Below are 14,861 nucleotides of genomic sequence, written 5' to 3' on the forward strand. Positions count from 1 at the left end.
GCACGCCAGCCTGGGTAACAGAGCCAGACTCTGTCTCAAAAAAAAAAACAAAAAAAAAACAAGAAAATATTTCTTGTAGTGAAGAAAAATTTATCTTAAGTTTAGCAACTCCCTTCATTTCACTTGAGAGTTTGAGGGGTTTTGCTTGTCTTAATGTGTGTGTGTGTGTGTGTGTGTGTGTGTGTGTATGTGTGTGTGACTAAATTCTATAAGATACATTTAACCATTTTCATTAAGAAAAAGCATTTTTCAGTATGGTTCCAATTTTATAAAACTATTTCTGTCTATCTAACCCATCTAATGTTAATGATAATTCTTGATGGGTAAGATTTGAGATAATTTATTGTTGTCTTTATATTTTTCTTCTTTGCTTGAATTATTTAAAAGAAGCTTGTATAGGCCAAGTGTGGTGGCTCACGCCTGTAATCCCAGCACTTTGGGAAGCCAAGGTGGGTAGATCACCTGACGTCAGGAGTTCGAGACCAGCCTGGCCAACATGGCGAAACCCCGTCTCTACTAAAAATACAAAAATTAGCCAGGCATGGTGGTGCACATCTGTAATCCCAGCTACTCAGGAGGGTGAGGCAGGAGAATCGCTTGAACCTGGGAGGCGAAGGTTTCAGTGAGCCGAGATCGCACCATTGTACTCCAGCCTGGGCAACAAGAGCAAAACTCTGTCTCAAAAAAAAAAAAAAAAAAAAGTATGTATTATTTTACAAACACAATTCAGTATGTGTATAAAAAGACAGAGAGACAGAAACAGCTAGAAACTGTTGGTAACAATAGCTTACACAGTGAGTGCTTACTGTTTGTCAGGCAATGTTCTTAAACCCTTTACATGTATTAGCTTGAGTCACATAAAATTGCTAATATTTGGCTTTTTGACCTACAAAAATGGTCATTTCACATGGCTCATTTTATATTTATTTCTTTAATCCTTGAATAACCCTAGAGATAAAGGTGGAGGGCTGCTAGAAATGCAAAGAGAAATAAAGTGCCACCCCCTCACAGCACCCTGCACCCCTGCTTCCAGTCCAGCCCTTGGCCTTGCCCTCACACCCCTCCTTTCAAGGTCAGGGTGCACACAGGGCAAGGGATTCTTCTCTGTCCATCCCAAGATGCCTTAAGAGGTAGCATCAACCATCCCCCTGAGTGCTGAAGGTAGGACATGTGGCCTTGCTGTAACTCAGCTGGAGTCATTTCAGGGTTTTAGCAGGTTCCCCATAAATGAAAGCCGACAGAACACCTTGGGTACACCAGCTTGGGTACAACCCCAACTGAGTCCCCATCCATGTCCCCCCATGCTGGCACTGAGGCAGGCACATTCAACAGTTTTATGTTTATTTTCAGAAAGTGATGAAGACAAAAGGAATATATCCAGACACCACTCTCTGTACAATAAATAGCCTCCCCCATTCAAAAAAAATAAAAAGAAAAAGAAAAAACACACACTCACACACAACCACCACAAACAATATCTTGCTTCTTGAGATGTGCGCCATTCCCCCCTTTCCAGCCCCTTTTCTCTGATCTCCACTGTGTTTGAGCAGGGGGAGCCCAGGCCAGCTGCCCAAAGTCAGGTGAGTCCTTTCCCTGACCCTGGCTGGCTGATGGTTATAAAATACGTGTATTTGTTCTTTTTGGATCAGGGATTAACACACACGCCAACAAAAAGGTTGAAAGTTACTGTACAAAGGAAGAAAGTGGAGTCTTCTGCTCCCGTGTCCCACACCTGACCCCTCCCACCCCCTAGATGCAAAAAGCTCCTTCATGTCCAAGAGTTTCTCGTCTTCTTTTCTCCAGCTGGAAACCAAAAGCAAGATGCAGCACCAGGTAAATGACTGTAGTTAGGGCAGAGGATGGGGCAAGGGGACATCCCTCTCAGGTCTCATCGTGGGCCAGGAAGTATCTGGTGAACCCCAAAATCCTTCTTGAGCCCCACTTCCCCAACCAACTACTAAACAGAGAAGGACCAGAGGGAGCGGGGGCCTTCTTAGTCCTTCATCCATTTCCCAAATTAGTTGGCATCCTCCAACCTAATAACACTGTTTCTGTTCCTTTCATCATGTCATCTGCTCAGTTGGGAAAATAGTTATAAAACTGGCCTTCAGCTTCCTTATCAAAAGGAGAAGGGGCCCCAGCAGGGGAGGAGCTGTCACCACTGGAAGGATAGGGGGACACGCGCCTCCTCTTAGAGTCTCCTTCTCCCAGTCCTGAATCACTGGATTCCGGCCGGATGGGGGCGATCTCAGTCCACACCAAGGGGGGACCCTGGTCCTCTGGTCCCCGTCCCTCTGAGCCTCCAGGGCCGGGTTCCATGGGCAGAGTCCGCATGGGGCGGAACCAGCTGGCCGGGCCCATCTTGGGAGGGTACTGGGGTGCCACAGGCCAGCCAGCTCCGGGTGCCAGGACCTCTTGGCCTCGGTAGTAGGGCATGGTGGGCCCAGGGGCAGAGGGCAGGAATGCAGGCTTCATGCTGACTGCTCGAAACTCAGCCTCATAGCTGTGGTCCCGGGGGGCCCCCAGCCAGTAAGCCTGGGGAACCACATCCTTCGCCTGGCCAGGAAGGTCGGGGTAGAAGCGGCTGGGAACAGGATACTGGTTGGGTAGGAGAGAAGAGTAGTGATCTCCCCCAAGGAATTGACAGTTGGGTCCAGGCGGGGAGGGGATGCTGGTGTCAACAGATGTGTACATGCTAGAAAAAAATAGAAGGCAAGAAAACGAGTCACAAGCAGAACCAGTCACCTGTGAGCCTACCTGTTTCACACATTCCTTCTCTGACCCTCCTTCCCTGGCCTGCCCACCTCTAGCACCTGTCCCCCACCCTCTTGTTTTCAGGGGCAGGGAGAGGATGTGTCTCAGTAGGGACCAAAGCTGGGTTGAACCCAGTGGCACTTACGACTCAAAGTTCTCCCGGAATCCTTTGGCAAAGGGGTTATTATCAATTTTCAGCTGAGTAATCTAGAGAGAAGGGAAATAGAGTCACCTGAGTCCTGAGTCTGGGGCTCGGGAACTTTCCAAATCCCTCCCAAGGAAGACGGTGGGACCCACTCTGCCCTCCTCCCCACGGGGCTCAGGCAGCCCTCACCTCGGCATTCTGGTAGGCAGTCACGGCAATGAACTGGGTTTCTTGGAAAGTAAAGATATGCGTGTTGGAAGCGTTGCAGGCTGCTTCTGGCTCTCCGTCGTTCACCTCAACAATATGCAGCCGGGGCTGGTACTTATGGAGGGACTGGAGCACAATCATCTGTAGACAGAGCGGGACGGTTGTCGGGGTGGGGAGGAGGGATTTCGAGGATCCCATCACCCACACCAACAGCTGGCCCCACATGAGGCTAGCAAGCACCCTGAGGTCATCCTGTCCATTCCCCTGCCCTGCCACCATGTAACTTCCCCCAAGCTTTCCAACTCCAGTGTCCGGACTCTTTGGGGCACCAGTTCTAGCCTCTTGCCCCCTCTTCTACCTCCAGATGTCAATTGAGACCAAGGTATCAGCACAAACAGGGCTTTTAGGGCAAGGGCACTTTTTTTTCTTTTTCTTTTTTTTTTTTTTGAGACAGAATCTCACTCTGTCATCCAGGCTGGAATGCAGTGGCACGATCTCAGCTCACTGCAACCTCTGCCTCCCGGGTTCAAGCAATTCTCCTGCCTCCGCCTCCTGAGTAGCTGGGATTACAGGCACCTGCCACCACGCTTAGCTAATTTTTGTATTTTTAGTAGAGACAGGGTTTCATCACCTTGGCCAGGCTGGTCTTGAACTCCTGACCTCGTGATCCACCCGCCTTGGCCTCCCAAAGTGCTAGAATTATTGGCGTGAGCCACCGCACCCAGCCAGCAAGGGCACTTTTAACAGGATTGTTCAACCTAGAGAAACTCGGCATCTATTCCCTGGGACCACGGGGCCAACTCTGTGTCTTTCATGGTGCTGAAGCAATGGCAACCCATGATTTGGTGAAGCAACCCTGAGGCTGGGTTGGCCTGTGTGGCCTGAATATGACCCCTGTCCAAGATTCAGCTTCATCCCATCTCATCTTCCTCCCAGGGTGGGTGAGAAACAGCCAGAGTTTAGGAAGGAAAAAAAATGACCCTTCCTTTAGGACAGAAGAAAAACGAACCTTCCTTCCTTTAGGAAGGAAGAAAAAATGAACCAAACTGGCCCCGCAGGACCCTTGTGGCCTTGGAGGTCTCAGACCCAGGGTGGGGCGCAGGGTGAGGCTACCTTTTGAAGAGCAGGTCCTACCTGGGTCACATTGTTGGACGCCCCCTTGTTGTTTGTGAGCTTTAGTTTCCCAAATGAAACTTCCTGGCGCATCCAATGTGCTCCCGTGTTGGGGGAATCTGGGTGGACGTACAGGCGGTTTCCTGTGGACAGTTCACCTCTTTGACATGCAGCCCCCGGGACAGAACCCTGGTGATGTAGGGCTTTGCCTGTCCCGAGAGGGATGTAAGGAAGGACGCAGAGGGAGGACCAGGCAGGGAAGGTCAGAGGACTCAGCAGAGGACAGGCTAGAGCAAAGCAGGAAGCCAGAAAGAGGTGGGATGCAATGGCTTGGGATGGAGCGGGATGGGGGTTAAAGGTCTAGGAATTAGGGGTAGGGGCTTGGTGGGCCCACCAGGGGGCGCCCAGTCCCAACGAAACAGAGCCCACCGCTCCCAGGGCGCGCGCACCTGGCATGCTGCCCTCGGCCTTTCCACACTGCACCCACTTGCCGCTCTGGTACCGCCAGTGGTGCTGGTCCACCAAGACCACGTCCACAAACATCCTGTAGTGGCTGGTGGGCTCCAGCCCGGCCACAGTAAATGACAGGAATGGGAACATCCGCCTGGAGAGAAGAGAGAAAGCCCCCAGCACCCATCAGCTCCAGCTCGACAGCCAGTCCCCCCTGCAACAGTGCCCAGGCATCAGTGGTGTGCTGTAGCCGGCTTCCTCCCACTCACAAGAACCAGCTGGAAGGTGTTTAGGGAGTTTGCCAGCCAGTGGTTAAACACAGCCATAATTAAAAATTAAATTATATAAACTTGCAACTCAAGACATATTAACAGTCAAAGTAGGCCGGGCACCATGGCTCATGCCTGTAATCCCAGCACTTTGAGAGGCCGAGGCGGGCGGATCACCTGAAGTCAGGAGTTCGAAACCAGCCTGGCCAACGTGGCGAAACTCTGTCTCTACTAAAAAGGACAACAACAACAGAAAATAGCTGGGTGTGGTGGCAGGTGCTTGTGATCCTAGCTACTCAGGAGGCTGAGGCAGGAGAATGGCTTGAACCCAGGAGGCTGAGGTTACAGTGAGCTGAGATCGTGCCACTGCACTCCGGCCTGGATGACAAGAGTGAGACTCCATCTCAAAACAAAAACAAAAACAAAAACAAAAAACAAAGTAGTAAAAACTAAAAAATCATCACTGCCCAGTTATTTTACGTTTTACTATTGTCTGCGCTGTCGAGGTTACTTCCGTCTATTGCAGCTGCATGGAGGAGATACTAAATCACAGCACACTGTGCATCTCTTCCCAGCTCTGCGTTCAATGACTCACATGAGTCGCTTGAAATCATCCATAGCAGGAGTATTTACACCACGGGGATCAGCAAACGCTACAAATCAGAGTTTTTTAAAATGTTCTTTCGGAGGGTCAGTTGCTCGACATCTACCTGCACACCCCTGTCTCTAACCTTAGCTGCTTCCTAGGATGGGGCACCAGCCAGCTCTCCACAGGCAGTTCCTGGAAGGTCCTCACGCCCCAGTTCCTCAGCCACCCTCTCTGCCGTGGCTCTCACAGTGCTAACACACTCCCAGCCCCATGACACCCACTCACAGGCCCCTCCTCTCCCATGCTCCTGGGTCTGCCGCCTGCGGTATAGCCTGCCCTCAGCCTTCAGAGAAGTTGCACACATCCTAGTTGAACAGGGAGCTTCCCACCCACCTGAAAGAAGGCTCTATTGAACACGGGGCTCATGTTCAAAGTCCTTGTTTCCAGGAAAAGTAGAGGAAGTTAGGGGGTGGGATGCTGTATGATTCTGCTATCATGCCAGAGTAACAGATTCAGAAAAGAAGCACTCTTCTACCATCACCATCTCCACCACTAACACCTTCACTATCCCCGTCACCACCACCACTACAACCAGCACCATCACCACCAGCAGCACTGTAACCACCCATCACCACCATCACAACCACCGTCACTATAACCGCCCCCTCCACCATCACAACGACCATCACGATAACCACGATCTCCACCAGCACCAGCACGGGCACCACCATCTACAGCCACCACCTTCACCATCACAACCACCACCTCCACCAGCACCAGTTCCATCACCAGCTCCAATGGCTTAGCCTTTCTCTTCTAACACAAGCAGGAAGCGCAGAGTTTTCAGAATGGCAGAAGCTAATCCTCATCAGAATTACTTTTCATTTCCACACACTTTTCCCCCTCCTCTCATGAGAAGCCCTGAAGGATGGGGAAAAAGGGACCTATCAGTGAGTCAGGAAACCTGGAGGAGGGAGGGTTCCAGGGGCCTATGAACTCTTTTTGAGGGACTTCGAATCCCCAGAGGTCCCCAGGACAACTTACCTAACAACCTTGGGAAGGTGTCCTAGAAGGGTGCTGTCACACACCTGTCTTCCCCTGACTTTCCTGAGTTGAGAAAAATAGATTACTACCCTATGACCCTGGATAAGTTAATTCTTAAACCAAATCTCAGTTTCTTTTTGAAATGGAGTTTTCCTCTGTCACCCAGGCTGGAGTGCAGTGGCGCGATCTCAGCTCACTCTAACCTCCACCTTCCAGGTTCAAGTGATTCTCCTGCCTCAGCCTCCCAAGAGCTGGGACTACAGGCATGTGCCACCACACCCGGCTAATTTTTGTATTTTTAGTAGAGACGGAGTTTCACGTTGGCCAAGCTGGTCTCGAACTCCTGACCTCAAGTGATCCACCCACCTCAGCTTCCCAAAGTGCTGGGATTATAGACATGGGCCACTGCGCCCGGCCCAAATCTCAGTTTCTTCACATGTAAATGGAGAGTCTAACTTCTGTCCATCTTTCCTCTGAAAGCTGTTAAAAAGTTCGAAAGATGGCCCAGCACAGTGGCTCACACTTGTAATCCCAGCACTTTGGGAGGCCGAGGAGGGTGGATTGCCTGAGCTCAGGAGTTCGAGACCAGCCTGGCCAACATAGTGAAACCCCATCTCTACTAAAAATACAAAAAATTAGCCGGGTGTGGTGGCGGGTGCCTGTAATCCCAGCTACTTTGGAGGCTGAGGCAAGGAGAATCGCTTGAACCTGGGAGGCGAAGGTTGCAGTGACCCGAGATGGCGCCACTGCACTCCAGCCTGGGCAACAGTGTGAGACTCCGTCTCAAAGAAAAAAAAAAAACATAAAATGTATTTCCAATTTTATATTTGAAGAAACTGACGCTCCGAGAGGTTTGGTGACAGTTCTTGGTGGGAGAGCAGAGGTGAGGTCTTCTGACTGCAGAGTGCATGCTGTGGCCTGTGGTCCCCATTGCTTCATATTAATTATTTTCTTTTTTTTTTTTCTTTTGTTTTTAGACAGAGTCTCGCTCTGTCCCCTAGGCTGGAGTGCAGTGGTGTGATCTCGGCTCACTGCAACCTCTGCCTCCCAGGTTCAAGAGATTCTCCTTGAATACAGGCGCCCAACACTGCGCCTGGCTAATTCTTTTTTTTTTTTTTTTTTTTTTTTTTTTGAGACAGAGTCTCGCTCTGTTGCCCGGGCTGAAGTGCAGTGGCGCAATCTTGGCTCACTGCAAGCTCCGCCTCCAAGGTTCACGCCATTATTCTCCTGCCTCAGCCTCCCCAGTAGCTGGGACTACAGGCACCCGCCACCACGCCTGGCTAATTTTTGTACTTTTTAGTAGAGACGGGGTTTCACCATGTTGACCAAGCTGGTCTCGAACTCCTGATCTCAGGTGATCCACTGGCCTCGACCTCCCAAAGTGCTGGGATTACAGGGGTGAGCCACTGCGCCCAGGCCATACTGATTTTTTTTTAAGAGATGGAGTCTTGCTGTGCTGCCCAGGCTCTACTCAAATGCCTGGGCACAGGCAATCCTCCTGCCTTGGCCTCCCGGGTCACCCGAGTGGGGTTATAGGTGCTCACCACCATGCCCAGCTCATCCTGTTTTTATCACTAGTAGAGGGAAATGGAGGAGACACAGGAAGAGGCTGGGGAAAAGGGAGAAGAGAAAGGAGATCTAGGTTTCTTCCTAAAAGTCGAGAATCACCACCAGCTGGAATCCCAAAATAGCCCCTGATTTACATGACACTTTGCTGGGAAGGAACCGAGAGTGGTGATGGGTCTGGTGCCAAATTGAGCCTCCCTAAAAAATCACTTACCATCCCACCCTCATAAGACAGGGTCCAAGACCCCAAATTCCTCTGCTGGCCCTAAGAACTAAGTAGCCTTGGGATGGTTCACAGGGTCGTCATACCTCTCCCAGATTCGGAGCTCCTGGCACAGACTCTGCTTCACTGTAATTAAGTGCAAGTTAAAATAGCAAGGAGATAGATAGTTCTTCTCAGTCGTATTGGTGAATGTTTAAAAATTGATAATATTGGCCTGGCGTGGTGGCTCACGCCTGTAATCTCAGCACTTTGGGAGGCCAAGGCAGGTGGATTACCTGAGGTCAGGAGTTCGAGACCAGCCTGGGTAACATGGTGAAACCCCATCTCTATTAAAAATACAAAAATTAGCCGGACGTGGTGGTGCACGCCTGTAATCCCAGCTACTCGAGAGGCTGAGGTGGGAGAATCGCTTGAACCTGGGAGGCGGAGGTTGCAGTGAGCAGAGATCATGCCACTGCACTTCAGCCTGGGCAACAGAACGAGACTCTGTCTCAAAAAAAAAAAAAAAGAAAAGTGATAATATCTACTGCTGATGAGGCTATGGGAAAATGGGTCCTCTCATAGACTATTGGTGTGGGTGTAAATTGGTAGCACCTTTTGGGAGGGTATTCTGACAATGTGTTGTACCTACCAAAGTACAAAATGTGCTTGGGCATCAAGGGACCTCCTCGTCTTACCAACCTCAGATCCACTTAATAGACTCAGATGGCCGCTGGCAAACAGCCAGACAAAAAGCAAAGCTGCAGCCTGGGCAACATAGTGAGACCCCATCTCTACAAAAAATAGAAACAATTAGCCAGACATGGTGGTGTGCGCCTATAGTCCCAGTTTCTCAGGAGGCTGGATGGGAGGATTGCTTGAACCCAGGAGGTTGAGGCTGCAGTGAGGCATAATCACACCACTGCACTCCAGCGTGGGTGACAGAGCAAGACCCTGTCTCATTAAAAAAAAAATTTCTAATTAAAGTTGTTTTCACTTGCCCCAAGAGAAATGAAACCAGTTAAGCATGCTTAAGCCTAAAAAAAATTTTTTTAGTTGGGCACAATGGCTCATGCCTGTAATCCCAGCACTTTGGGAGGCTGAGGCGGGAGGACTGCTTGAGATCAGGGATTTGAGACCAGCCTGGGCAACAAAGTAAGACTCTGTCTCCATAAAAAATAAATTTAAAAAAATTTTTAAGATCTGAAAAGTTGGGCCGGGTGCCGTGGCTCACACCTGTAATCCCAGCACTTTGAGAGGCCAAGGCGGGGGATCACTTGAAGTCAGGTGTTTGGGACCAGCCTAGCCAACATGGCGAAACCCCGTCTCTACTAAAAATACATAAATTAGCTGGGCTTGGTGGCTTCTGCCTGTAATCCCAGCTACTCGGGAGGCTGAGGCAGGAGAATCGCTTGAACCCGGGAGGTGCAGGTTGCAGTGAGCCAAGATCGAGCCACTGCACTCCAGCCTGGGGGACAGAGTGAGACTCCATCTCAAAAAAAAAAAAAAAAAAAGATGTAAAAAGTATCGACTAAAGTTATCTATGTGGGAGGTTCAGGTCCACTTCCTGGCCCATGAAAAATATTACAAATAAAAAAATTAAAGTTCTTGGAGTTGGGAAAGTGGAGACAAGAAAAAAATTGTAATGACTGTGAGGATAGAAAGGATAGTGTGGGACTGAAATTGTTGTTTTACCAACCTCTATCTTCACATGCACAAATCCAAATGCAAATTGAGCTTAACACAACACAGCTACCCAAAGTTATCTTAATTATAATAATCAACCAATCACACCCAGAAAAGTGGGGATTGCCAGCAATTAATACACACCCACACACTCACAGAGACACAGGCCTCTCTCTTCCTCTACTGAGAATGTCTACCATCAACTATTATATACTCACCAACACATTCGCAACACACACACACCGCCACACAGAAACCCTCGCACAAGCCTGTGTGGGGCATTATCAGGCTGCCCAAATCTCCAGACACAAACGTAGACACCAAAGTCTCCTATTGGGATAATCCATCGTCTTGTTCTCAGTTCCCCTCTCTCAGCCCCATCTGAGCTGCCTTGATCAATCTCCAGACCCAGGAATCACCCCCTGTGCCCTGCCCCATTTCTGCCCGTTGGGAAGAGCGTGCCACTGGCGCTGGTCAATACCGAGGGATAGATCCAGGGTGGATGGGAGAGGAAGAATCTGGGACGGCCGTGAGTCAGCTCAAGGCAAAAAGCCATGGGGCTGTAGGTGGGCCTGGGGTGGGAGAACCTTTCAAAAAGGAAGAAGGTCATGGGTGATGTGGTGTGACTAGTGGGTCACTGGAACCCACGGAGGGATAGGCCAACCGACAAAAGCAGGAGGACGGAAAGGAAGCTGTACTATGAGCCCAAAAGCCTGTTTCGAGAGGAAATGGCCACTGATTTCCCAGATCTCAAGAGCCCAAGCTGAGAAGGTATGGAGGTAACCTGGGGCTGGTGGGACTGAATTGGGGTTGTGTGTCCTCTGTCCCCTCCATGTCAGCATGGGGCCTATGAAGCCTGATCCAAGAAAAAGCACCAAAAGAAACAGTGAAGGGCCACTGCCTCCTTCAACAGGGACCCCGCGTATGGAGCCCCTTGGAATGGAACAAAAAGTGTGAGGACTGTAAAACACACACACACATTTATGAAGCAATCAGAGAAGCTTGGTGATATTTAGGAAATTCTTTTCAGGTTTGCTAACGGTATTGCGTTCATTTTAAAAAGCCATTTTTAGAGGTGCAGAGATAAAATAATATCTAGAATGTACTTAGTAATTACTATATTACTAATATAGTTGCAGACAGAAGAAGCGAAGTGAGGATGCAGAAACAAGATTGGACCCATATTGACAACTGTGGAAGCTGGGTGATGGAAGTCTGTTACATTCTTCTGTCCATGTTTGTATGTAGTGGAATTTTTCGTAATAAAAAAATGTAAGTGTATGTATCTAAAAGGGGGACAAAAAAACTTGTCAAGTGAGAATTACTCAGCAGGAACACCAAGGAAAGGAGGCCATGGGAGTAGAGATGGTGATACACACTTCGAGAATCATCCCCTCAAGTGCCTCCCTGAAGCTGGCTCTACAGGTGGAGAGGCAGCCCCCTAGCACTGGCCAACTCCTTAAAGTGCTGGCTGATGCTCCATCCACCCCATCCCTCAAGACTGGCAGGGGGAGGCAGAGGCCTGGCAGAGGCTGTGGGGAGACCCCAGCAAGGGCCCAGGGTGGGAAGGCCTCCTGACCACACAACAGACTGGAAGGTTAAGAGGCCCCACTTCTGGTCTGCTGTGTGATGGAGTACAAGCCACTAGCTGTCCCTGCAACTCAGTGACCTCAACTGTAAAATGGGGAGACTGCTTGGCCTACCTAACGCACAGTGAAATAATGGAAGTGAAAGCACTCTGAATGCATCAGGGCCTTCGGAGAGCGTGGGTGGCTGTTCTTACTGGTGGCCGTAGGGGGCCAGAGAAAGAATCCCAGGCAAATACTATCTGGGCTCTAGTGCCAGCTCTGCCTGCAATGAGTGTGTTGTGTGACCTTGGAAGAGTGTCTTGCTGTCTCTGGGCCTGTTTCGCTGTCTGTGCAGTGAGAGGGACAGGATCTTCTGGGTCCATTCCTATTCAGACACATTGGGACCAGAAGCTTGGGCTGTGTCTGGGTACACCCAAAGGGTGACTAGGGTTGAGGGGAGCCGAGAGGAATTATCAGAAGGCTTAGGAGATGAAGGCTGAGCCATCAAAGAACACGCCAACTTTCCTGGGTTCATCCCAGGGAAAGTGGAACAGCTCAGTAACTTGAAGCCAGTTGTGGCTGGCAACAGGTTCCCCAGTCCCAGTCTACCCCACAAAAATCATCTGGAGGGAAGAATGTTCCAGCAATGCCCAGATGGAATACCAACCCCTGGGGCCCAACATGGCCTTCTCCCTCTCCCCTCCACCCCAAGCCCCACGTTTGGTATCCACACCTCTCGGACCTCGGACCCAGCATCCCAGGTCCACCAATGACAACAGCCCCTTCACACTGGTCCTCGCTGATCCCCTGCTCACATGGGCCTCACTGGGAAGGGTGGGTGCACACAGCCCACATCAGACACAGCCCACTCCGGGGGTTGCTTACTAAACAAATACCACACAAGTCGCAGGTTTCTGTTTCTTTCCTTGTGCAGGAGGCTCTATCCGGAAGCAGCACCCTCAGCCCCAAACTCTCTCCATCACGCACAGGGCTCAGGGACCCCGAGCCATGAAGCCATGGGAATCCCCTTCCCCACTTCCCCAGGCTGAACCGGTGAATATCTGGACAGGAGTGTGGGGAAGGTTTTCACTGGACCAGCCTCTAAGGGTGCAGTGTGGGGCTGGCCACCAGGCTGGATCCCTGGGTGAGCTTCATCTGCCCAGCCTGTGGGCATTTGTGCCTGGAAGGGATCTGTGCCCCCTATAAGCTTTACTGCCACTACCCCCCATACACACACACACATACACACACACACACACACACACACCAGATACATGATCTCAAAGTAAGACCGGAAAGGAAACTTGGCGACTGCTTCTCCATGTCACCAAATCCCAATCTCCCCCCCTACACACACACACACACACCACCACCACCACCACCACCACCACTAAAGCTGACCTGATCACACCAGCAGCAAGGGAGCCGGGGGAGGTGGGCGCAGGGGGCCCGGAGATAAGGGGCTCCCTTCCCCTCCAGTTTCCCACACAGGAGGCCCAGGCGTCCTGTCCGCCCAGAACACAGGCTTTCACTGCCCGCTGCGACTCCTCTACAGTAGAGGCAGGGGCGCACACCAGCAGGGGCGCACACCAATTCTGGATGAAGCCACAGTAACCCTTCCCCTAAATCAAGGTGACTTCTCACTGCCCCGCACTCACTCGTCTCCCTTGTGAGTCCTCTGGCTGTTGGTGCAACAGCCTGGGCACAGACGCCCCTCCGGAGCTTTCCCTGTCCTTCCAACAACCCCGTTCCCCTGTCTCCCTACGCTGAAGCCAAAGCAGTGAGGGACAGGGAGTCAGAAGCATTGTCGAGCCAGAAAAACAGACGAGACGTTCTTGTTCCGGGCGGGGGCACAGAGGCCCCGCGGGCCGGCGCGCCGCACTCACCGTCCCTGCTTGGTGATGATCATCTCTGTCTGGTGCTGATTAAACTTGGACCACAACAGGTGGTTGTTGAGCGCGACTCTCAGTTTCCCCGACACCTCCAGCCCCGCGGGTAGCGCGTAGTCCTCACGCGGCCCCGGGTAGAGCCCGGCGCGCGGGTCCGGGGCGGCGTAGCCCTCGCCCGGCTGGTAGCCCTCGGCGCCCGCGGGCAGCGGGAAGGACTCGCCCGCGCCGGGGAAGCCGGCCGCCTGGGGCCGCGGCGGGTAGGCGTAGGCTCCAAGGAAGCGGCTCGGCGGGGCGGGCACCAAGGCGCCCCCCGGGTAGGGAGACCCCAGGCTGCCGCCCCCGCGACGCTCGGCAGCGTCCTGCGCGCCCGGCTCCGGGTAGAAGTAGCGGTGCTGCGGGTCGGCGCCAGGCGCCCGGCCCTCGTCGCTCTCCGGCATCGGCTCGGTGCCCGTCAGCATGTCTCCGCAACCCGGCTCCACGATGCCCATCCGGGGCGGGCTGGTACCTTCCCGCAGCCGTCGAGGACCCGCCCCTCCGCGCGCGAGAGGGTCGCGTGGGCTGGGATGGGCAGGGGGCAGGGGGCGGGGGCCCCGAGGGCCGGGTGGGGGACCCCACCGGAGCCCGGGCTCTGACGCCTGGCTTCTACGCCCTCGTCCGGCAGGCGCGCGGCAGCTCTCGGGCTTCCTCTCCAGCGGGCCGCTGTCACTAGAGTCGCGGCGCTTTGCTGTGGCTTTATGAAGCTCTCCGGCTCCCCCCCACTCCGCCACCTCGGCCCTGCTCCGCCTCGCCCCACCCCGCCCTCTCGTGGCTAGTACTAGGCAAATTCTACGCTCTTGGCGAGTACTGCAGGGCCCCCTACGGTGGAGACAAGCGAGAGCCCGCGCGCACCCTGTAGTTCGAAGACCTTGCTTTCTGGGATTGTCAACTCCGCCACCTGATACACCAGCCCGTGGCTCTCTTCTGGACCCTCGGGGAAATTCAGCCAAGCTTTGAAGGCTCAGCTCAAAGGCCCTCTCCTACAGGAAGCCTTCCGAGATGGCCCAAGTGGGATTCGCTGGGCATTCTCTTAGCACTCAGAGGCTCAGAGCACGCGCACACTAGAAGCAACTTTCACCATGAACTGGCCGGGCGCGGTGGCTCACGCTTGTAATCCCAGCACTTTGGGAGGCCGAGGCAGGCGGATCACGACGTCAGGAGATCGAGACCACGGTGAAACCCCGTCTCTACTAAAAGTACAAAAAATTAGCCGGGCGTGGTGGCGGGCGCCTGTAGACCCAGCTACTCGGAGAGGCTGAGGCAGGAGAATGGTGTGAACCCGGGAGGCGGGGCTCGCAGCAAGCCGAGATTTCGCCACTGCACTCCAGCCTGGGCGACAGAGC

General features: G+C 52.4%; 1 protein-coding gene across 1 annotated transcript; it reads right to left on the reverse strand.

The window, feature by feature from the left end:
* Positions 1-1,324: 1,324 nt before the first annotated feature.
* On the reverse strand, positions 1,325-14,241 carry TBX21 (T-box transcription factor 21). Its single transcript, XM_055257331.2, has 6 exons — positions 13,480-14,241; positions 4,669-4,823; positions 4,241-4,362; positions 3,089-3,247; positions 2,900-2,961; positions 1,325-2,695 (listed from the first exon to the last, which is right to left on the reverse strand). Exons 1-6 carry the CDS (start codon positions 13,968-13,970, stop codon positions 2,077-2,079), a joined length of 1,608 nt encoding a protein of 535 aa, XP_055113306.1. The 5' UTR covers positions 13,971-14,241; the 3' UTR covers positions 1,325-2,076.
* Between the last annotated feature and the right edge of the window lie 620 nt (positions 14,242-14,861).

Source organism: Symphalangus syndactylus, chromosome 20 (genome assembly GCF_028878055.3).
Source record: "Symphalangus syndactylus isolate Jambi chromosome 20, NHGRI_mSymSyn1-v2.1_pri, whole genome shotgun sequence".
Classification (NCBI taxonomy): Eukaryota; Metazoa; Chordata; class Mammalia; order Primates; family Hylobatidae; genus Symphalangus; species Symphalangus syndactylus.